The sequence below is a fragment of the Equus asinus genome, chromosome 9 (assembly GCF_041296235.1).
Source record: "Equus asinus isolate D_3611 breed Donkey chromosome 9, EquAss-T2T_v2, whole genome shotgun sequence".
In the NCBI taxonomy this organism is placed as follows: Eukaryota; Metazoa; Chordata; class Mammalia; order Perissodactyla; family Equidae; genus Equus; species Equus asinus.
The window spans coordinates 59,595,151-59,620,640 of record NC_091798.1 but is presented as its reverse complement, the minus strand read 5'-3'; the positions used below and the strand labels follow the sequence as shown (position 1 = coordinate 59,620,640).

The following is a 25,490-nucleotide window of genomic DNA, read 5'->3' as shown; positions in this document are numbered from 1 at the left end:
GGTGAGTAGAATAATTTATAGATTTCTTAGATTTGAGAGTGGGTATTGTGTATTCACTTATACAAAAGTTACATAATAGTCACCTCCTCTGGTATTTTAGTTGGCATGATAATGACTATTTAATAATAAGACTGCTGCCACATAATAAGGTATTTATGCTTCTCTTTGATGGTACACATGCCCTTTATGAATAAAGTACTACCTAATCCTGTATATTTTGGCAGACTCTTTCTTGGACATGGGGAGGTATTATATAGGTTAAGATACCAAACAAATTTAAAAATACAATTTAAAATGGGGCCTAATTAATAGTAACTCCTAAAAAAAGAAACGTTTCTCATAAGGAAATTTTGTTTAGGTTAAGCAGTAAACCCTTAAGTTGCCTTGGGTCAGTTAATACAGGTCAGAGCCCATTTGGAGGCTGAGATACCTCATTGTCTCTTCTGTAAGTGCTGCCACCTTCTCTTTCTGAATTCTAGTCAGCCTGGGTGGGTGGAGCTGATGAAAGCTGAGTGTCTCAATAGGTGCAGTGCACAAATAGTGACCCGTACACCTGATACTACCACATTCGAACAATCAAGAAGATAATGATGATAATAGATAAAATTTATTGATCACTTAATATGTGCCAGGTATTATTTAATGTGCTTTTATGCTTTGTCTCATTGGACCCTTGAAATTAAAAAACGAGTCACTTTTTTTTTATTGACCCAGAAGGACTGAAAATTAGGTACAATTTAATAAAGTCGCCACTGTGCTTTCATAGTGATTACTTTGCTACCTGTCTTTAGTGAGGTCTGTGGCTAGTCCTGTAAACCCTATTCCCACACTCTTTATGGTTTTATCTTGCTCTTAAACATTTTGTTTTGATAGCCATGAAACTCTCCTGAGGATAGGTGATTTATTTCCATTTGCCAAGTTTGAGGAGTAAGAGAATGACCTTGATAGAAGGTTGAATTGGGGATTGTTCCTGTTCTTTTCTAGGGGTCTGTCTGGGTGATGAAGTACTTATAGTGCTAGAGAATCAGAATTTCCGGTAGTAAAATAGAGTCTGCACTGGCTTGTTCTAGAGCATAGCTACTCAACTGAAGTGCAAGGAGGTAACAGGTCAGCTGAGATTCTGATGGACCTCTTAAGCCCGTGGGGCATCCAGGTACCATCTGGGGGAACTGGAGTCACCAGCCAGTCACCCAGCCTCAAGTGGCCTTGTTGGTTAACCACAGTGTAGGGTACAAATATCATCATTTTCTGTCAGTGCCAGGATGTGAGTTAGGCTTAAGAAACATAATCTCTCTCAGAAATGAAAAGAAGTAAAAACTGTAAAATATTTTACCTTTTTTTAAGCTAATTTTCTCTTTCCTATTGTTTAATTGCTGGTGGGATGTTGAATTTAAAGCTTGAAATTTGTACTTGGCAGCATGTTGTTAGTGATCTCAAAAGTTAACAGTAGAGATTTGCATAAAGGTATAAATGTTTCCCAACCAGTATGTGTCTACCAGTCAACTGTGTGGGTTGATGAAGGACGAACTTGACCTGTGTTCTGAGAGTGCTTTTCACCTCCAACATTCTTTTGGGGGAATTTGGTTTACTAGTACTTTCAGGTAATTTTTGAAGCTCTGATGTAACAGTTCTTTCAGATATGTAGTTAAGACTCAGTTTATAATTGATTAACATACATTATAGCCAGTTGGCCCAAATCTTCACTCAAAGGCCACCTTTATTAGTCCCTCATAGTTTTCCCTATGTGGGAAAATCCTCATTTCTGCCAACCTCTCCCACAAAACTTATTTTTCTTTTTGCACGTTAATGTTAAAAAGAGTGATGACCTTTTCTTTCTTTTTTTTTCCTTTTATATATAGTGGAATCTCATCTTATGCGGGGATGAGTTTTAGGATCTAACAGTGCAGAAGGTAATGATCTCATAGAGATAAGACTGTTCTTGTGAGGCGGAGGGAATCCCTTGGGAAAGTACCACATTGGATCCCAGCATAACATTGCTAAATAAGTTCATTTCAGCCATGGTGTTTTTTTCGCCAGTCTATCGGAACAATTTGCTGTTTCTTTAATATTTAGAGTTCAGGTATGTCTTTTAACACTAGAATCACTTTAGCACACATGAGACCTCAGCGCGCATTGGTTGAGGAAACAGCAGGTTCACGTTTTCCGTCTCACACTCTTTCCAGGACTTAACACTCATTCAGGGAAATGGTGGACTTAATTGCCTGCATTATTTAATTACTCTATGTCTGTTTACAAAGTATATGTTGAATTCATATAAGTGACTCATAGTTAAATTCACATAAATTAAATGTCACTCCACTGTATTAACTGATGACTTGTGTTGTTTGTGCTTTGTCCCTCTTATGTTTTACTTATTTATGCCTTCAGAATCTTCAGATTCTCACTTCTTAGAATTTAAAAGTACTGCTGTGTTCATTAAGAAAGTCTCCTTCCTATTACCAATCTTCTACTGATTTATAGGATTAGAGCCTGTCAGACAAGAGAAAATGGTCTTAAAGCAAAATTCATCGGTATTCTGTATTTGTTAGGTAAGTATATCCTTGTAAAAATCTTGTAGATGAACATTCTGTGCATGCTAGTGAAAAGAGGAGGGGTAAGATAATACAGGTGGTAGGTGCTAACTTTTTTTAAACTGACGGGAAGGAATGTGAGTGTATTGACCTAATTAGTGCCAATTTGAAGTATTCTAATTCTAATATGATTGTCTGTTTTCCTCCAGATATATTGAGCTGGGTTCTATTACTACCAGCCAAGTTATTTTAATTGGATTTAGATTCATATATGACTGTCTCCCATGGTTTCCACTCTTGTGGGCTCTACTTATACTGCTTTATACAGTAAGAGTTTGCCTTGATTTATATTAGCAGCATTAATCATCTATTATTTTTTCTTCATTTTAGGCTGTTAAAACATATCACATTCATTATTATAAGAATTATTATAAAAGTCAATTAATCTAACAAATTAAGGACCTAAAATTTTTGAGGACACTTATAGCATTTAATTTATTATATTTTAAAAGGTCTAGCTGAAGATTACTAGTCATGTTTTCTTTCTTTTTTTTTTATGTTAATGTTGTGAAGAGGGGTTAGACTTTGTTACTAAATAGCTGTGTTTTGGGACAAAGCATTTCACCTCTCTGATTTTAGTGCTTTCTTGTACAAAATAAAGGAGTTGAGTTAAGTGATTTCTACCCTCCAGCTCACAAATAACCCTGTATTACGTTTTGACAGATAATAGAGACTAAGGTGAGGGACTTTGAGGGTGGCATTGGTGTGCAGTAAAAACAACATAGGCTTTGGAATCACATTGTTTGCCTCTTAGGAAGTAGCTGAAGAATCTCAAGCAGGTTACTTATCTGATTGAGGCTCAAAGTCCCATCTGAAAATTTGGACAGTAGTAGCTGCCTCACAAGGTTTTTCTGAGAATTAAATATGATAGGAAATATGAAAGTGTCTATTACAGTACAGTTTGGGTCATTGAAACCTTCATTCCTTAAAGAGGTCTTTCCAGGTTAGGGCAGGAGAATTGAAATGCCCAGCTCTTTATAAGGCCATTATTGAGTTTTGCCAAAAGTGGCATTAGTTGTAAAAGTAGAAGGCATAAAGAAGATAATTCTTTCTCTCTCTCTCTCTTTTTTTTTATAGTTTCTTATATATTTAGGATAAGCTGCTATTTGACAGCATTTGGAAGAAAATATTTAAGGGAAGATTAGGTCTGTTAAAAGACCTTATTGAATTTTGTTCTTTGGTTTTAGTGACCTTTTCCTTAAGCATTTCAACTTAAATCAGAAAAGGTCACTAAGTAAACATTCAGGCAAAAAGTTGGATCCAATTCTGTTACTTCTGAATGAGTTTGGGCTAGTCACTCAACTATGTACATCTTCAGAGATAATACCAATTTTAGGCGTGCTAGAATATAATATTTTGCATATGTAAAGAAAACTTATGTTTAGAAATATAAAATCAAAGAATAAATATTGTCAGAACATTTTGGAGGAAATGGCTCATTTAAACACAAATAGTAAAAGCCTGTGAATTTGTCAACATTTTTTGTTAGTACCTTACTGGTAGGAAATCTTAATGCAGTGGGCTCTCTTTTGAATGTGCAGCTATTCTCTTGTTTGTATAGTTTGTATCTTTTTAAACTACTGGACATTTAATTATAATCTTATTTGCATGTAGCCTTGACCTGAGTGTATTGAGTAATTGTATAGTGCTTTATATATCCTGATTTGTTAAGTACACTCTTGGTGGATTAGGCATAGTAGTGGTGTTTGAACTTGGGTTTTGTTTGTAATTTTCCGTTAGGATTGGAAAATTTTAACTTTTGCCACTGGGGTTGGGGTAACAATTTTGGGCTCCTCATGGTGGCTCTTTGAACCAAGCAGAAAAAGTTAATAAAGCTCTACAATTAAAAAAAACAACTATATATAAAACTGTTTTCTTAATAAAAAGCCTACCCTTTTGCTTACAACAAATGGGAAATATGACTTTGAATGTTTGATGAGTGCAAAACTTTAGCAAGAGTTATGAATATAACTCCTCAATTTTAAAATAAAAAAGAAAAGTAAAGTAATTAGAAATGGACAAATCACCAGAGTATGAATTATTATGGGAAAAGTGTATATAAAAACAGAAATTAGGGAGATTATAGGCATCCTAATTTCACATTTGTAATGAAGATGTGAAAAATTAAATGAAGTGTCTTCAGACCAGAGAAAAGTTGTTTTCTATGAATACATCTATTGGCAAAAAACAGCCATTGACTTGGTTCTTAAATATTTAGACTATTTACGTCCTGTAGAAATTTCATCTGAAATAGTTTTAGCAGCATGCAATATCAATAATTGTAATATGAAATCAGCATGATGCTTGGATGTTCTAGAACTAGTTCATGAAATTTGTTTAGTGCAATTTTATCCAAATGTGTAAGTGACCTTGAGAATGTGTTTTTAACAATACTAGGTCACAGTGGTGTCCTGTGGAAGAAGTTTCGGTAAACTGAAGCTAATTTCAAATTACTTAAGATCATCCCTTGGTCAAGAGGAGTTGTTTCACATGGCATTTCCCTCAATTGAAAATAATATAAGCAAAGTAGATTTAAAAAATATATTGATGAATCTGCTTCCATTAAAGCCAGGAAATTAAAATTATAACAAATTCTGTTGTTGACATAATTAAAATGTTTAAACTTAAAATATTGTGTGTTTCAAATTTTCAACTAATGTTCTGGAAAAATATTAATCATTAAAATATACATTAAAACATGTGAATAGGGGCACTTGCCTCAGGTTCTAGGCACTGATAAGAACTTTACAGTAGTATGCTTCCATTTCTTCCCTCTTGGCCTTTTGCTATTGTTGTCATACATTTTTATGACAGTTGTTATAAACCTCACACTATATTATTATTTTCGTTTGAAGAAATAATTATTTTTTAAAGAGATTTAATTAAACTCTCAACTCAATTATGTTAAGATATGGAGATTATGTGGGTCGGCCTGACCCAATCAGGTGTGTTCTTTAAAAAGCAGAAAGTTTTCTCTGGCTGATAGCAGAACAGGGAGTCAGAAAGATTCAAAGTGTGCAAAGGATTCTACATGTTGCTGGTTTGAAGATGGAGAAATTGGTGAGAAAGAATGAGGGCACCTCCTAGAAGCAGAGAATGGCCCCTGGTTGACAGCAAGGAAGTGGGGATCACAGACCATCAGCTGCAAGAACTAGATTCTGTCACCAACCTGAAGGAATTTGGGAGCAACCTCTTCCCTAGAGCCTCCAGATAAGAGCCCAGCCTGACTGACACCTGATTTCCATCGTCGCGAGACCCAAAGCAGAGGCCAACTAGTAATTGGATCTTGTTTTAAGCCACTAAGTTTGTGGTAATTACTTATGCATCACTTAAAAACTGATATACCTTATAAGACCTTTTGTCAATCTTAACATTTCTCTGAGGCTCTGTGTCAGAGCTTTCTGAGCCTTAACATAGGTTCTTACAGTCCCCATCGTGGGTTGGATCTTTAGCCACTTCATTATTTGAGAATCATTTTGTCACCTGGAGGTGCTTGTTACTTCACATAGTTTTATTTTTTAACCCAGCAAGTCCTTGCTTCTTTAGAGTTAATATGTCATTCTGTAGCTCCTTTCCTCTCATATGTTATCATATGCAGTGAGAAGAGCCCAGTGGCACTTTCAGTCATTGAGTTCATTAGGAACATTTCCTCTTTTCAATTTTTCTTCTAACAACAGTGTTTCCAATCTTCCTTCCAAAATAAGACAAGGATCCCCTTTCCTGCAACTTCCAATCACATTTCCCTACTTTGTTTTAAACTCTCACCAGCAGCTCCTTCCAGGCCTTTTAGGCTTCCACTAACACTGTCCTCAATGACCTTCAGGCTTTAAATCATTGTATCCACCTGGTTCCATTGCCAATGCAGCTAAATTCCAAGAGCTAGCATCCTAAGACAGAAGTGCATGGGGGCCGGCCCCGTGGCCGAGTGGTTGGGTTCGCGTGCTCCGCCTCGGCAGCCCAGGGTTTCGCCAGTTCGAATCCTGGGCGCAGACATGGCACCACTCATTGGGCCACACTGGGGCAGCGTCCCACATGCCACAACTAGAAGGACCCACAACTGAAAATACACAACTGTGTACCCGGGGCTTTGGGGAGAACAGGAAAAATAAAATCTTTAAAAGAAGTGCATGGCATTTTTATGTGCCAGCCTCAGGAGCCACATAACATAATTTCTGTGGTCCTCTATTGGTTGAAGCAATCACAAGGTCTTTTAGGTTCAGGGGGGAGGGATACTGACCCCATCTTTCTGTGGGAGAAGTGTTAAAGTCGTATTGTAAGAGGGACGTGTGGGATAAAAGGTATTGTGTCTATATTTGGAGAATTAAATCTGCGTCAGAGCTCAGATTTTAGCTTGTATTTTAAAATTGCATTTTGTCTGATTTGTAATGCCCTTTCAAAATATAATGCTACTAAACCTGTAGTCCATTTCACAACTATAGATTTGTAGGGAAATAGAAAGTTTTATTTATCATAGTCTTATAGTATATCTAGTATAACATCAGCCAACTGATACATTCCAAATTTAAAGTTATTAGTTGGTGCTAATTCAAGGAGAATTCTTTTTCTTTTTTAATGAGTTTACGTTTTTAAAGAAAAGCATTCTCTTAACTGAGTCAATTTGTAACTCTCTTTTATGCTTTGAGTTACAGATTTCAAAAACTGTAGCAGTAGAATATGAAGTAGACAAATATGAGTCATGTATGATTTTTCAGCATTTGTTTTATAGTGGTGCCTTTTTTTTCTTGAGAAAGTTCTAATAGAAGCTAGATGGTATAGCAGATTATTATCTTGTGGTATACATGTCTCTTATCACATGAGTCAAGCTGATATCATCTGGGGCACGGTACCGAAGCATGAGAGAGGTCAGATATTGGGAGCGCTCTCAGCTCTGGTCTTTCCCTGGCAGAAAGGGACTAGATCTTGTGCTATCAGCTGTAGTGGAGCTGGGAGGAAATTCTACTCAAATGTTTCTCGTCACAGTAAAATTTCACACAGAACTTCTGAAGAGCAAATAGATAAATGATGGAGGCATAATATTTTATAGGATTTTTGAATTGCTATTGAACACATGTCAATAATCTATTATTGAAAGTGAAAGGTGCCTCTGATATGACAGTGGCAGTTCACTTCATAATATAGCACCTGCTAGATTTTATTGAATGAGTAAGCAAACACAGGGAATCTTTTTCCCCCCTTTAAACAGGCTGACAGAAAACATCAGTGTTGCTTTGATTACATGAATCAAATAAAATCTCAGCAGTGCATATCATTTAAAAAAATGGTTCTATTCTAAAGTGCCTTTGAACCTGGACATGTTCTTAGTTCTTTGGCTGCCACAGTCTGACCCGTGGCCCCACTTATTCACATCTCTCCCACATGCTAAATTATGTATATATAGAAAAGTGCATAAAACACAGAGGTGCAGTTAATCACAAGGCTAACATCTGTGTAACTACCACCCAGATCAAGATATAAATTTTTGCCAGCATGCCAGAACTTGCCTTGGCCTCTTCTAAATGACTTCCCCTTTTCTCCCATTTCTTGTGATCTACCTTCTATTTCTTGTTTCTCTTTATATTTTTATCCCCTAATCATACATCTCTAAACACTGCAGTTTAATTTTGGCTATTTTATTTTTAGCCTTATTTAAAAGGAATCATATTGATTATGTTTTTGTGTTCCTGGCTTCTTCAAAATTGCGTTTGTGATATTCATCTTTGTTATGCTTAGCTGTAGTTTGTTCATTTTCATTCTGTATAATGTTTTATTCTATAAATAGACCACATTTTATTTATTCATTATCATGTTGATAGGCATTTGGGTTGTTTCCGGTTCTTAGCTATTGTGAGTACTGCTGCTGTGGACATTCTTGTAGATGCCTCTTCTTACAAGTGATCGCCCATTCCTGTTGAGTATCTTCCTGGGACTGGAATTGCTGGGTATTGTGATGTTCCAAAAGCCACACTTGTCATTGTTTTTGACACATGCCTGTTGCTCTAGACTTACTTTGGGTGTGACAGACTGCTGTGAAACAACTCCTTTAAGACCATAGAAGGCCTTTTATTTAGCTGAGACGGTCTAGCAGGCCCCACCGTAATTCTTTTAAAGGTATTAACAAAGGGTTTTTACTTGTACTCTCTTGATTTGATCTGCAGTCCCAGACTATATTGCATTTGGAGAATGTTTTGCCAGCTGAGAGACTAGAGATGAGAAGCAGTTGTATTTTCCAACCCGGGAAGTCCTGGCCCTTCTTTATTCCTTCTAAATTTTGCTTGTAAACTAATCAGTTTTTCCTTTAGCTCATCTCTTTCTTGCCATATTACCTTATCATACACAGATAGGAACAACCAGCTGACTTTCAACACTTGCCTAGAGATCGCAAGCAAATCCAAATGTTTACTAAGTAATTTTTTCATCTTCTGAGTTACTACAGGCAACACAATTTTGTTTTGTTACTGTATAACACAGGTTCCTATTTTTTCAGTCTCCAATGAAAATTTTCTTACCCTTTTCCAGCTTTTGCTAACAGTTTCCTCACTGTTTTTCAAGGCCCCAAAGCCAATACCACATTTATTTTTTTGAGGGGGGAAGATTGGCCCTGAGCTAACATTGGTTGCCAGTTTTCCTCTTTTTGCTTGAGGAAGATTGTCACTGAGCTAACATCTGTGCTAATCTTCCTCTATTTTGTATGTGGGATGCCACCATAGCATGGCCTGATGAGTGGTATGTAGGTCCGCACCTAGGATCTGAACCTGTGAGCCCTGGGCTGCTGAAGTGGAGCATGCGAACTTAACCACTATGCCACTGGGCTGGCCCTCATATTTTGTTTTTTTAGTGATGGCAGTACCTCTCTCTGGTACCATCAGTTAGCTATTGCTATAGAACAAACAACTCCAAAATTGAGTGGTTTAAAACAGTAACCATTTACTGTTCAGGAGTCTGTGAATGGGCCATGTAGTTTACTGGCTGGTCTTGGCTGATTTCGGCTGGGCTTGCTCGTGTGTCAGCAGTTTGCTGATGGCAGGCTAGTTTAGGATGGTTTTATTCACTGCAGTGACCAGGGTGGCTGGGCTTCGTGTCTCTCACTGTTTAGCAGGTTAGCCTAGGCACGTTCACTTGGTTGAGAGGGAGCATGAAACGACACGAGGCTTCTTGAGGCCTAGGTGCAGAACTGGTGCGCTGTTGTTTCATCACATTCCATTGGCCAAAGTAAGTCAAAAGGACTGGCCAGATTCAGGGAGTAGGTAAATTCTAATTATTGATGGAAGATGCTACAGAGTCATATTTCAGAGATAATGTCTTGTAGTGAAGGGTGAAGAATTTCTTTATAACCTACTGAAGTATATATATGTTTAATTTTAAAGTAGTGGTATAATTTACACTCACACCAACAGTGAATAAAATTTGTGCTTGTTGCACACTGTTACCAGAACTTAGTAATGTCTTTTTAGTTTTAGCCATTTGGATGAATGTATCGTGGTATTTTATTGTGGTTTTAATGTTTATTTTCTTAATTGCTAAAAAGATGGATTGCCTTTATCTTTTTTTTTTCCATTGGACATTTGAATATCTGCTTTTATTAAGGAGGATGGGAGGAGTGCCTCCAGGGGCTGAGTTTACTTCCCTGGGCCGGTCCTGGATCCTGAACTGTAAATCATTAGTTTGTTAGCCCTCCAATGCCTTCAAACAAATGTTTTTCAGTTTTTGTTTTTAATTATTTTTTGTCAAGTTTTTCTAGTTAATCCTTATTAGGAGAGTTGGTCTTAGTTTCCCATTCCTGGAAGTAGAATAACTCATTTCTATCTTTATAGTTTTGACTTTCATGAATCTGACAGATTTAGGGATGCACATGTAAAGTTTTAAGGATTAATGTATACGTTATGGAGAGACTTTTGTAAATGAAGTGTCATTTGCCTTGCAAACAATTATTTGTTTCCTGAGGTCTGACTAATTTGTTGGCAAGCAGTTTTGTTGTGTTTGACATGTAACAGGTGCTAACATCTTTTGCAATCTTGTCGCAGGGAATAGAGGGCCTAGGTCACCATGTTCATTAATTAAGTCCAGGAAATTTTGTTTCTCCTGTGACTAATCATTTACATTTGACATGAATCTGTCATCTGTGCCTTTAGTCTCTCTGCTTCTATCTTTGTTCTCTGTAGCTTATTTTTCACACGACAGTCATAATTTTTAAACAGAATTCAGATTATGTTATTTCTCTGCTTAGTGTACTCTAAAGGCTTCCCTTAAAACTCAGAGACAGACCCGAAGACCTTGGCGTAGCCTGAAAGGTCCTACATGATATAACCCCCTGCTGCCTGTTTAACTTCATCTCTTAGCTTTCCCCATCTGCTCACTCTGCTGTAACCATGGAAGTCGCTTGTTTGTCGTGGAACACTTCAAACGTACTCCCACTGTATGGCCTTTGCACTTTCTATTCCTCTTCTAGAATGCTTATTCCTTTGATGTCCACATAGATTGCTATTTCCCTTTCATTAGGTCTCTGCTCAAATATCTTATCAGAGAGCCCCCTTCCCTGTACACGTCATAAATAATTGCAGCATCCCTTCCGTCACTCTTTATCCCCGTTAACTTACTCTGTTTTTCTTCCGAGAGCTATCATCCTCTAATATACTATTTATTAGTATGTTTATTTGTTTATATTCTATTCCCTTGTCCTAGAAACTAAACTCCGTGAGAGCAGGAACTGTCCCTAAAACTGTGCCTGGCACACGTAGACCTTCAATTATTATTATATTTTTAATGAATGAATCTGTGGCTCCTGCATTGTTTTTATTTCACTCTTACAGACTGTTCTAAAATGCAGAGCTAAACAGCTAAGTTGAACAACAGTAAAGCATAGGTATTTCTACCAGCAGGTAGGACTGAGACCTTTCTGACTTCATAGAAGAGCAGCTTTGAGCCCTGAGCACCTCTTGCCGTAGTGATAATGTTGAAGATCTCTCTTCACACAGTGACAGTGATGATAAGGGCATTGCCTTTTTGATTTTAAAAACTAATAAACCCCAAATTAAGACGAGTATAGAGGAAAAATATTTTTCCTACATCTTAATCTTTATAAGGATTTAAAAACAATACAATGACTTTAAGCATTTATTGCTAAGAGAGCTGACTGCATAGACAAATATTTTGCTGAGTAAAATAGGTCTTTTTTAATGGGAAATAGAAAACACGAATTTTGCATTTTAACTAATCCAGCATTTGGACTGGATTGGGATTTGGGAATGGGCTCATATGAAATGTTTAGTAAATTTAATATTTAAGATAGTGATTTCAAAATCATCAGAGGATAGTTTTCTATTTGTGCCTATACCTTACTTCCTTTGTCGTTCCATCAATAAAAAATCTCCGAATGAGGTGTGGGATTTAAGTTGTATTTTTATAAGTTACACAAATGTTTTTTGTGTTCTTTGTTAGACACATCTGTTTGAGTACTACTAAAGTTAAGATGATATTCATTGCCAGATTAGGGCTAAGTCTGTATCACAGGGACAACAGCTGCCTGTTTACTGAATGTTTACTATGTGATAATGCTTAAATATATTGTCTAATTTACTCTTCCCAATAGTTCTATGAAATAGGTACTATTTATTATCTCTATTCTATAAATGAAGAAACTGAGCAAGATCATTCGTCCAGTAAGTAACTAAGCTGAGATTTGAACACAGGGCTGTCTGACTCCAATGCAATAAAGCAATCAATTAATAACTCTCCTGATTTAGAGACAACATTACTTTAGCAATTGATTTTCTATGTAAAATGGAAAAAGAAGTCAAGAATGAGGATGTGAAATTTGGAAAACATTGATGCTAAGCAATTATTTATATCAATTTCAACTGTAGAAGAAAGTCAAGAATCAAATTTTACATTAGAATAATAAAACTTAAAGATGCTGATCAAATTATAGTCCTTATATTTTGGACGAATACAATTGTCTATTTGTTAATAAAATGTGTATTGTTAATAAAATATGAACATTTGTTCAAAACCTATTATGTGCCAAGCTCTGTGATAGGTGCTGAATAGATGAAATGGGTATTATGATTCCTCCTCTGGACAGACTCACAGTGATATGAGAGAAAAAGACTTAGAAACAGTGCAGTTAATTGGGAAATATGTTAAGCACTTAAAATGGTGCCTAACGTATTAGATGCTTATAAACGGCAATGAATTATAGAGGTTTATTCAAAGTGCAGTGTGAGCACACAGATGTGTGGGATTGATCTTATGTAGATCCATAGGGAAGGCTCCACAGAGGAGCACACATCTGAATTAGGCCTTAAAAAGTGAGTAGAAAAAAGAATGGATAGTCTGAGTAAAGGGAAGAGTTTATGCAATGACTAAATTCAGTAGGATTGAAACCTAAATATATTACCCAGAAAAATGCTTAATTCACCTCCTTGTAGCTTTTTTCTTTTACAGTTAAAAAGCATTTCATTTACAGTATGAGTAGATTGTTCCATTACATTGTATTATGACCTTAAATGGAGTCAGTGACAAAATCAAGAATATTTTATTTTTTTATGTTTGAGCAATGTGGATGCCTAATCTGTACCATGTAAAGTGTGGTAGATCAATCAGGATACTATTTAATCCTTAAAAGAGAGAGTTTGCCAAGTATCTTGTCTTAAAAGAGTTGTTTAATAAGACTATGAACTTTATTTTCAAGTGATTATTTAGAAGCTTTAGGTGTGTAGTGAGTATGCTCCATTTTTAAGAGTTTTGAGGACAATTCAGGGTGCAGTAGTAATGGATCAGTGATTGGATGCTGTAAAGTACCTATCGTGGTGCTTGATACACTAGATGCTCATAAATGGTAATGAATTGTAGAGGTCAGTTCCAAGTGCAATGGGACAGCAAAAAGCAGGTTATTTTCTGTCCCTTTGCTTCCCTCCCTAGATCCTTGATCCTATCCTCTGCCCAGTAAGTAGATGAAATTAGAGAGAGAGAGATGGAAGAGATTGTAGTGAATATTTACATGTATGCATCTCAGAATTATGACTTTTCCTGCTAGTCACTGTTTTGAGGACAAACTATGAATTTTTAAAAAATGTAAATTTATTCTGAAAATTTAGCTCAAATTTACTGTTAATATTTTACATTTTTTCTGGCATTGTCAATGAACTAATAAATTCATTGTATATTGACCCTCAAATAGTAACTTAGCATCCTAGTATCAGATGCTGCATCAAAACAAAAAGAAGAGAAGGTGCTTGCTCTTTTTAATTAAGTGTGATAGATAAGGCTGGAAAGATGGGAAAGCAGCTGAAGATGGATGAGTCCCTTAGGTGCGAAGTAATGGATCTGTACTCTTTAACCACTCTTGATTGTATCAGATACAAAGATTTTGTTTGAAGGAAAAACCTAAAGAAGGACTGTTATCTTTGAAAATACATAGTAATACTGAAAATGTTCATCTGTTGATACCAGAAACTTTAACTTATTTGTCCTCAGAACCTTGACATTTAAAACTTCTAGAAAACCCATGGCTTTAGTCAAGCGACAGGCATTCTTAACACCTTTGTACTGAAATTAGGAAAAGTGTGTAAGACAGTGTTTTAGGTTCTGTGTTCTGCTTCTCCCTTACATTGGAAACGGTGTGCTTCAGTGCAATTGTTCTCATTTGCCCATTAGAGCATCTGCGCTGTTCTGCAGTGAAAATAATCAGTATAAAGTTGTCCACTCTTCCTTATTTAGAAAGTTTGTTTCTTATTTTGAGATTATGTTTATCTATTCTTTTATGTTAATTTTTTTGTTTTATAAAATAAAGCTGATGGTAGATAGTAGGACTTTAAAAAAAATATATTATTTCTTAGAAAATAAAATGTTGCCAGCCTCGTGAGGTCCATCAATTGTGTGTGTGGGGTGTGTGTGTGTGTGTGTGTGTGTGTGTGTGTAGGTGTGTATTATACTGGTTTGTGAAATCTGAAAGTCTGAGAACTGCTGACTTAGTGGAAAGATTATAGGCTTTTGGATTGGCAAATCTGGTTTAAATTGTTTTCTCTGCTGTAGTTCTCTGTCTTATCTCTAAAATGGGATGTGAGTACCTGTGTCCCCTAGGGTTGTTGTGAGGATTGACTGAAATAATGTATATATAATGGTGTAGTGCCAAGCGCATTAATAGGAGCTGAATAAATTTAATTTCCTGTCTTTTTTTTTTTTTTGTAAGTGATTGAGGATAAAGAGAATCTCAGGTAAATTGAATATCAACCCAAGAGAAAAAAATGAAGAAAGGAAGGGGCCTTGGCAATCCACAGTTTGGTGAACCTCTTAGTAAAGGAATGTGGCATAGTACCTTGTACATATTTGGAATTTAGTAAATGTGTATTGATTTTGAATTATTTGAAAATGCTGGATAAGGGAGATAATATAATGTTTGAGTGATAAAAAAAGAAAAATAAATCAAATTTAGAGAAAAATTGAAAGATTTTAAATTTTATTGTTGTAGTAAGGTGAATCAGGCAATGGACAAAATACTGTGGTGATGAACCACCATTTTTACACTGTCATTTTAGTAAAGTATTCAAAGTACATTTTCCTAATCTCATTATTTATACTTACAACTGTAATTTATAATAATCCAAATACATGTTCTTTATTGTTTTAAAGTGTTTTCACATATTTTGCCATTGATACTTTATTAATATTTTATTAATATTAATAGATGAGAGAAAACTGAAGGCAAGATGGTTAAGTGACTAGCATAGTTACGGTTAGAAAGTGATAATCAGAACCAGATCTTAAGATAACTAGTATGGTTGTCTTTTGTTTTTGTTGCTATTTATGACAGACAACTTTATTAGGATTCAGTGCATTTTAAGCATTTTATTTTTCTCTTTTGCCTCCTGTGAAACATTTTAATCTTTATTCTCATAAATTGGGAGTTTTATAAAAAGAGAAAATGGTTTCCCCAAGGTCACATTAATGACGTGTAATTCTGAAGCAGAATATATCTAATCACTAAACTCCCTTCCTTGTGCTGATATACAATGGCAACACTTGTTGCCATGGCAGTTGGAGAAAATCAGCCAAAGGGAATCTTTCTTAATGTAGACGCTTGAAATAGATGACCCAGATACTTTTTTCCAGGTTTATGAGTAACTAAGTTTTGGATATTTTAGAGAATCTTTTTCAAATTGCTTTAAACACCTGGGGATTTCCATGTAAAGTACTGCAACTGGATCAAACGTGCAAAACAACTCTCATTTAGTGATGTGATATATATGTATATATATATACATGGTGTCAACTGTATCTTATATATAAAATATATGTATTGTGTACATATAAAATATATATTATATATGCATATAGTGTGTGTGTGTGTTTGAAATTTTAATTGGTCTTGGGCTATAACCTTTAGTTCTGTTGTTTCTATAATTAGGTACCCAGATCCCAGGCTAGGTTGTGATCTAACCCAGTAGCTTTTGGTAAATTTGTTTGCTGTATGAAAGAATGTATGTGTTGGAGGTGGAGGGTGACTAAGCCCCAGCGCAGCTGGGTAGATTATGTATATTCATGATTCTTCATAATTGAATATGGGTAATTTAGAACTAATTTTGATTGAAGACTTTAAAGTATGGATAACATAAGAATGTAATGTGAAGCAAAAAGGTGCACCTTGCTGCCTGAAAGCACAGTTTGTATACTGTCTTGTCAATTTTGTGAGATTAAGTCGAGAAGTCTTTTGGAAGAGATACTGGTGCATGTTCCCATCAATGTTGAATTATCATATAGAGGACATCTTATAGGATCTACTTTGGAGCTTTAATTTTGGAACTATTTTAGATGTAGCACCTTTTCTTCAAATAGATCAAATATTCAGTTTATCAGTCTCTCTCTCTCTGTCTATGTGTATATATATGTATTTGACAAAAATTGAGCAACTCTTCTTGGGCAAACTGGAGTGAGGGAGCCAGGCATTGTTAGTAATTTGGTCTGTTCATACTCTACCCTCAATTCTTAGAAACCTCTCTACCACCTTTAAGGCTCCTTACTACTTCTTTAGAGGTTCCAATAAGAAAAGACGAGTGTTTTTATTCTTTAAGGAGACTTAAAGAATAAGCTAAAGGGAAATAATTACTTAGCTTAGTAAGAAATTTCTAAATAATACAACAATTAACTACATATATACAAGTAATTTTAGTATTAAAAGATAAAACATATTCGTTAGTACCTCTTATCTACATCTGCATAGATCTTTTTAAAGCATTTCCTAAAATTTATTTTTATTTATTTTTTTATTTTTAAATTTTTTTCAAAGATTGGTACCTGAGCTAATATCTGTTGCCAATCTTCTTTTTTTTCCCTTCTTCTTCTTCTCCCCAAAGCCCCCCAGTTCATAGTTGTATATTCTAGTTGTAGGTTCTTCTGGTTGTGCTATGTGGGATGCTGCCTCATCATGGCCTGATGAGCCGTGCCATGTCCGCACTCAGGATCTGAAATAGCGAAACCCTGGCCTGCCAAAGTGGAGCACGTGAACCTAACCACTCAGACACGGGGCCAACCAGAAAAATTTATTTTTAAAATGTTGCCTTTTTCTTCTTGAAAAGATCTTATAATTAAGAAAAAAAAAGGCAAACTCAAAAACCAACACAAGGAAAGTATCTTGATTATTTTGTGAATAGTTTATAGTTGGATTTATTTTGTGCCGTTACATTCTTGAGTTAGTAAGAGATTACTCTTTTGTTATTACAATCTAAAGCACCAAATAGTGATATTTTACTTTTAAAACCATTTTTCATATAGAATACTTTGTATGTTTCCTAAAAAAGATTAAATGAGATATCTGTTTTAATTTAAAACTTAAATGATGTGGAAAGAAAAACCCACCCAATTTCCATTTGAATGAAATTTATGTGTAAGTTTTTGGTTATGTCTTGTATATGAGTAACTAAACATAGTTTCTTCCCTTTCCTCATTGAAGTTATGGGTTTATAGCTATACAGGGGTGATTGAGATTACTTTGCATCACTATTTTCCCTAGCCAATAGAAACAAACTCTGTATTAGTCCCTATTTTAAATTACTGGTTAACTTTTCCCCTGCCTCCAAGTAAATGTGGGTAATTGACAGTTGTTTCTACAAAGTTTTGGATAGATCTATGATGAAATTTTTGCCAGTTTAGAGTAAGTCCTCCTAGTGACCATGTTTATGTTATCAAATCTTTATGCCATTACTGCTAATGAAATAAAAATGTTAGGCTAAAATAGTACCTGTCTAGCTTTTTAAACATTAATTATACAAGCTAACTGTCATGGTTTATGAATGACAATGTATATCTTTATTTCAAGAAAATTTGGGGATATTTCATGTATTTACTCATAATATGTGAAGTAGTAAAAAAAAAAAAAAGAGTGTGGTTCTGGATTTTACCACTTACTAAGACTCACTCCTAATTTTTTGGGAAAAAAGTATATACTTTCTCAGAGGAGTTGTATTGTACACATAAAATATGATAGTTTACCTACAGCCACCTAATAAGCTATAATGTGCTCTTGGTAAAATAGAATGAAGGGGGTTACAATCTGAGCCCTGGAATCTGTTTAAAGCCCTTGGAGGCTAGAGTAAAGCACCCCCTAAAGACTTGGGAGTGAAGAAAATGCTTTGCCTTCTGAGAGTTATTGTGTCTGTATACAGAATGAATCATGGCCAAGATATGAAAAGTCACTGATAAAGCCAGTATTTATCTCAGTCTATAGCTTATAGCTTTTCCAACTTATTAACATATCTAAAGAAAGTATGTACCCCTCTGAAGTTGCTGAAGTGGCCTTGTGCTGTAGAAGCCCAAAGAGAGTCTCCAAGACAAGGACAAGAATTGACAGTACATGAAGAAAGGAAATTTAACTCAGAAAAGTCTGATAATGTGGTTCGGTTGAGGGAGTGCCTATGGTGAGAAGAATATTTCAGGCTGTTAATCTGCCTTACTCAGCAAGCCCCCCTGGTTTTGTTTCTTGGCTCCAAGCACAATTCTAACAAGAAATACAGTTGATTATATCATATTTTTGGTAACTGTGCTTTCTTATTGTAAAGTAATAACTAAGCACTTGTATAGGTCTTATGTACATAGTGTATTAGTCTGCTAGGGCTGTCATACAAAATACCACAGGCAAGATGGCTTAAACAACGGGCGTTTATTTCTAATAGTTCTGGAGGCTGGGAACTTTAAGATCAAGTGCCAGCAAATTCAGTTTCTGGTGAGAGCTCTTTTTCTGGCTTGTGGATGACTTGCTTTCTCACTGTGTCCTTCTGTGGCCTTTCCTCAGTGTGTGAGCTCAGAGAGAGCAGGTGAGCTCTGCTTGTCTCCTCCTGTAAGGACACTAATCCTATCAGATCAGGGCCCCACTCTTATGGCCTTATTTAACCTTAATTACTACCTGCCGGTTAACCTTAATTACTTCCTTAATTACCCATCCGAACACAGCCACAAGGGGATTACGGCTTCAATATGTGAATTTTGGGGGCACAGACCTTCAGTCCATAACAATTGGTTACTGTGTTTCTGCTCCTTAGAGGTGACCCTTCCCTTTACATTTTTTAAATCAAATTGGATTTTGGGGACTTGTGTTGCTGTGAGTATACCTTGGTGGCATACTCAGTAAGCATGTCATTCTTTGCTCTTTGGGAGCTATTCTCCACCCCTTGTGTCATACTTGGACATTGTATGGGTGAAAAAGCCAGCACATTAAAATATTTCTATGGTTTCAGTCTTTGACACATCTATTCTCTGTGGTAATAATTGCTCCACAGAGTTGTTTCTGGTCGTGATTCTTTAAGGGAATATATGTTAAAAACTATAAAGATGCAAAGATCAGTTATTTTTATAAAGATGCAGAGTGTTATTTTATTGTTATTTGCAAAGCTTGAGGACTTGAATCCAGATCTTCTAATTCCAAGTTTAGGACTCTGTAAGTAGCCAAACATGCCCATTTTCCAAGGATAATTGTAATTTTCTATGGGCAAGGACTCTGGGGAAGGTCCCAGTAAGTTTTATTCGTGCCATCTCATGCAAATAAATCAAAATGCTCTGCTTTGTTTTGTGAATTATATCTAAACTCAGCTGCTGGTGTTTGGTGCCCAGAAAAAAGATTTTGCTCAGTGATATGTCTAGAGCTTATAGAAGAATAACCCAAGACTGGAAAAATACATCTCTTAGCCCAGCCATTTTAATATTACATATTGAGAAGTATGTAAAATGTTAAGGAAGCATGCCATATTGGCTTACCAGCTGCTATTTTTATAGAGAGAAAATCTGGTTTAAGTTAATATCTAAGGCTGGATGGAGGTGTGAAGGAAGGTAGAGAAGAGCTTTGAATTATTACAGGAGTGAGAAGGATGTTATTTACGTTACCTTAGGGCTAACAAGAGGATAAGGAGTAAAGAGATAGGAAGAGGGGAGTGAAGAAAAAAAAGAAAAAAATATATATGTTTATATGTGTATATATAAAGAAAAATTCTATGCTGATGCTGATTGCATTTTGTAGGAATGTTGATGCTGCCTCTTCCTCCTCCTCTACATTTGCTACCCCAGATTATCAGGCACCTTTGGCTTTTTGATGCTACAAAAGTGTAGGAGTTTGCTCAAACTTGGAACATTTGCTCCAACCATTGCTTTATGGTATCTGTCCTAGGTAGGAAGTATTTAAATGCTTTTTCTTCAATCCTACAGTTTTAGGCTGATACCTTAGAAAAGAGAGCTGAGTTCCCATTTGGAGAAAAGATTTGCTTATAGTGTTCTGCACTCCTGAGTCCTGATTGTGTGTGTATATAGGTTAAAATTAAAAATACTAATTGAAGTCACTCATTTGAAATAGTGAGGCTTTGAGGCTTGAACTCTCCATGCTTTTTAACTTTTTGAAAAATTGTTTAATGATATTTCAGTGTTGTTATTCTTGTAAAAATTTGAGCAATATGTGGGTTGAATTAGTATGAGAGGACATCTTTAGTAATTTTATGTAATATAATCAAATTTTTGTCTTTTGCTCTTGTAAAATCTGTAAAATTTAAACTACCTAAACTTCTGGCAGTATTGTAGTCTTCATTAAGATTTATAATAATGTAAATTAATATATATAACACGTTTTGTATTCATGTTTTCTTTTAATATATAATGAATATATTTAGGTAATAAATCAGTTAAGGTCAAGACAAAGTCATACAATCTTAATTCATCTAACAGCTGCCTGGTGTTCCCCCTTTATTCCGTTTTTAAGGTAGTTCACAAATGAAAAAAGCCTTGGCATTAAACTCCATTTCTTAGAAGTCAGGAAATTCCTAAGTTATTCTTCCTCTAGCAACCATATTTCAACATTATTTCTGTGAGTGTAGTAATTTCCAATTTTCGTATTATGTATACCTTTTAAATGCTGTGTAAGTCAAGTTAAGAAAGTTAATATTAGAGTAGGAGTATAAACTTTGGAATTTCCTGACTTTTAGTATTTTAGCTTTTTGCTTTACTTTGGTGGGCTGGATCATGCAATTTAATTTATATAGTTAGGATGGATATATTTTTATTCAAAGAAGTAGTGGTTATTTTCAGCTGTCACACTGTGAATAGCTTTAAAAAAGACTACTTTGCATCCTAGATAATGAAGTACTTGGTGTTTGCCCTTCACTTTTGGTAGCTTTCAATTTTTACCTCTTTAACTATGACTAGAAGTCACTCCAGAAGTTCCAGTTGGTTCTTTGTTTTCAATAGAGGAGTTACAGTTTCATAAAACATCCACCTTCTATAGATATGTTTGTACAAATACAAATAGAATTGCATGTGCTAACTGAAGAAGCCAAAGCATTGGGTATTAATTTCATTGTTGAAGCATTTTTTAACTATCCCCTTTCACCCCTTGAATGAGGACACACCGAGTACTAGTAATAGGGATTCATTTGTTCATTCCTTCATTCAACAAACGTCTACTGAAATCATACCATGTGCCTGGGACTTCTAGGGCTTGGGGATATAGTAGTAATCAAAGCAAAGTCCCTGTCCTCTTAGATAGTTCATTCTAGTAGGTGGAAAAAGAACTTAAACAGATTGAAAAAGTTTATACTCTGTCAGGTAATGTTAAATGCTATGAAGAAAAACTTAAGTGGAGTTTGGAGACAGAGAGTAATAATGGGGTACTCTTTTAGATAGGGTGGTCAGGGAAGGCCAATCTCTCTGATAAAGTAATATCTAACTGGAGACCTGTAGGAGGTGTGCATAGCTTGAGGAAGAACAATCCAGTAAGCACGAATAACAAGTGCAAAGGCCCTCAGATGGAAGTGTGCTTACAGTATTCCCAGAATAGCAAGGAGGCTGCTGTGGCAGGAGTAGAGTGTGTGGGAAGAAAGACAGCTTTAGATGATAAGGTGAGAGTAATAATGGGGATGAGAGGACGTGGAATCCCGTAGTGCCTTATAGGTCTTGGTAAAAACTTTGAATTTTACTCTGAGTGGAGGATTTGGGATGGAAGAGGTGCATGATCTAAATTATAGTCTACAGGGATCACTATGGCTACTGTACAGAGAATAGATTGCAGGGGAGCAATGGTAGAAGCAGACAATCAACTAGTGGATTATTACAGTAATTCAGTCAAGAGATGATGTGGCTTAGACCAGAATGGCAGTGGTAGAGGTAGTGAAAGGGGGATTCTGGAATACTTTGAAGGTAAAGGTGGTAGGATTTGTTGGTTAGAGATAAAGTGTGAGAGAAAGTGGGTCATAAGGAATGGCTCCAGAGTTTACCTAGTAATTTATGTCTCTCTCACTTGCCTATTGCTTTGTTTACAGAAACTCTTTCCTAACCATTCTGGTTACCCCCAAATTAGTAGCCACTCTGACTTAATGTTTATCAAAACTAGCAGTCTTCCTCTAAGTCTGTTGATGTGTCCCATTTTAAGTTCTCTACAAAGAAATGGTCAAATTCTAAATGTTTACTAAAAATCTGAAATTCTTTTAAACCATTTAAAATAGTAGATTAACATTTTTGTTTTAAATAATTGTATTTTATGGCAGATATGTTAAAATACAGCTTGTCGATTAGAAGATATGGAGAGCTAGTTCACAGGGCGGCAAGTCTGTTTTGCTCTTTCAGTCTCTCACAGCTATTTCCTTCACTTCCCTCAGGCCTCTTCTTGAATGACACAATTCAGAGAAGATTTCTCTCACCTCCGCATTTAAAACACTTTCCCATTACTTTCTGTCTTCTTACCTGCTTTATTTAGCTGCATTGAATTTATCATCTGACATATATTTGTTTCTTATTTTTGTGTCTGTGTCACCCCACTAAAATATAAACTCCACAAGGGCAGTCTCATTTTTGAACAGTACTTAACATGTAGTAGTAACGCAGCAAATAATAATACATTAATTGAATTAATGAATAGCTTTAAGTAGCTGTCCTTATGTGACAACACAGCATAGCGCATGACACAAAATGAGTGTTTCTTAAATGGCAGCTTGAAAAGAAAAATAGATGTCCTTGTGCACTGCTGGTGGGAATGTGAAATAGTACAGCCACTGTGGAAAACAGTATTGCAGTTGCTCGAAAGATTAAACATAGAATTACCGTATGATCCAGCAGTTCCTTTTCTGTGTATGTGCCCAGAAGAGGTGAAAGCAGGGACTCAAACAGATACTTGTACACCCATGTTCATAGCAGCATTATTCAAAATATCGAAAAGGTGGAGGCAACCCAAGTGTTCTTTGACAGATGATGGATAAATATAGAGTATATACGTACAATGGGGTATTATTTAGCCTTGGAAAGGAATGAAATTCTGACACATGCTTCAACATGAATGAAGCTTGAAGACATTATGATAAGTAAAATAAGCCAGTAACAAAAGGACAAATATCGCTTGATTCCACTTATGTGAGGTACCAAGAGTAGTCAGATTCGTAGAGACAAAGTAGAATGGTGGTTGCCAGGGGCTAGGGAAGATGTGGAGTTAGTCTTTAATGGATATGAAGTTTCAGTTGGGGGAGATGAAAAAGTTCTGGAGATGGATGGTGGTGATGATTGCACAATAATGTAAATGTACTTAATGCCACAGAACTGTACACTTAAAAATGGTTAACATGGCAAATTTTATGTTATATATATTTTACTACAAAAAGAAAAAAACCCAGGAAGATGGACCTGAAAACAGGCTGTTCTGAGTTTGAATCTCACGTTGATCTTGTTGACTTTCCAGACTTTTTCATGGTTCTGCTCTTAAGCTTTAACAAAGAGAACCTGTGAGTTATTTAACCTTACATTCACTGAATGGGCAGCTTGCTAGTAATATCCTGAGGCCTTTAATTTTGTATTTACTCATTTCTAGGTACTTAAACTCAATTTTATTGTTATTTTTTGGTAATTTTTTAAAACTTTCTTTTGTATCTCAAATTCTTATTCTAAAGCCTTAAATTCTACATTTTCTGATGTTTAGGTCCTATAAGGTTGTACACCTAATAGATGTTTACTTTCGTTTCTTCATTTTATTATTTGTAAAAGAATTTCCAGGTTATTAGTTCTCATGTTATTCATTCTCAAGTAACCAGTTATTTATTTTTGACTATTGTTGTCAGTATCTCTCTGAGTCCAATCAGGAAACCGAAACCACAAAGTAATTTAAACAGGGGAAGTTTAATATAAAGAATTCTTAAGCTCTGATAGATGAGTAACTAAAAATGTAAAGAGAACTGTAACAGATACCCTTGGGGTGAAGGAGAGTATTCAGGGAAGGAACAACTTGGTAGAAGGGACTCCTCCCAAGGTTGGAGTTCAGACCTTTTTAGAGAAGATGTGATTGCAGGTCTACTGGATGGTGGAGAAGTTTGCTGGGTTGCTGGGGCCAGAGTTGGTCCATAGTTGCTGGGCAAGCTGAAAACAACCCTTTGGGGCACAGTTGAGCTGAGGCTAGTGGGTGGGCATGTAGAAGTAGAGTGCCACTGACGGGAGCATGAGGTCTAGGGTACATAGTATTTGTGTTGGGAGGGCCACAGCAAGGTGATCAGGGATCCTATGGATAAAGAATCCTAATGGCAATGGAGAACTTGGGAGGGTCTGGTCGTATTAGGTGGAGAAGAAAGAAGCTGGGCATTTGGAATGGGGTATGAAAAAGGAAAGAAAGAGGGGCTGGCCCAGTCATACAGTGGTTAAGTTCATTCAGGGCCAGTCTTCCTCAGCAAAAAAAGAGGAGGATTGGTAGTAGATGTTAGCTCAGGGCTAATCTTCCGCAAAAAAGGAAAGAAAGAGACTTGAGACAATTCTATTTTTCTCTCTCTTTGAATCCTCATATATTTAAAATATATACCAAGTGCTGTAAATGCTGTTAATATCTTCTTTCCATCCTCATTGCGTTAGCTTAGGCTTTCATCATCTCCATCCCAGGTGCTGCATTATTCTCCTGATTTATCTTCCTGCTTTATCTTCCTCTTCCAGTCTAGTGTCATTTTTAGAAAATAAAGATCTGACATGACATTTTGTTGCTTAAAATTCTTTAGTGACCCCCCCCCCCCCGCTGAGTAACTCTTAACTGCTAAGGTGGCGTACGAGGCCCTGTGGGTTGGTCCTATGCCTGCCGCCAGCCACCCTAGACATCTTCTGTTTTGAGTTTCTTAAAAATCTGCAAACATCATTTTCTTCTCCTTTGCGTATTATGTCCCCGCTACTGTTCCTTACTCACCTTGCCATCTGGAAAATACTCATTTTTTAACGCTTAAATGCCACCTATTCTTCCCCTGTTTGCCCAAGCCTTCTTCAGTGCTAGGTGACCATTTTACTTTTAACACACTTCTATTTGCTTATATATGTCTCATCCCACAGGGGAACTGAGTTTTTTTACGTTATGTCTCAGTTCGTTCAGGCTGCTATAACAAAAAACTACAGACTACACTGACTAGATTGGATGGTTTATAA

At 36.0% G+C, this 25,490-nt stretch overlaps 1 protein-coding gene across 3 annotated transcripts in view; it reads left to right on the top strand.

Annotated features, from left to right (window-relative positions):
* Positions 1-25,490, top strand: part of COMMD10 (COMM domain containing 10) — a 170,577-nt gene that overhangs the window by 46,655 nt on the left and 98,432 nt on the right. The window contains exon 6 of one of the 3 annotated variants that reach the window (XM_070517570.1): positions 2,482-2,549. The exons of the other annotated variants lie outside the window; for them this stretch is intronic. Coding sequence (XP_070373671.1) covers positions 2,482-2,487 — 6 coding nt within the window. The 3' untranslated portion in view covers positions 2,488-2,549. Of the gene's footprint in view, positions 1-2,481; positions 2,550-25,490 lie in introns of those variants that run through there. 3 annotated transcript variants of the gene reach the window in all.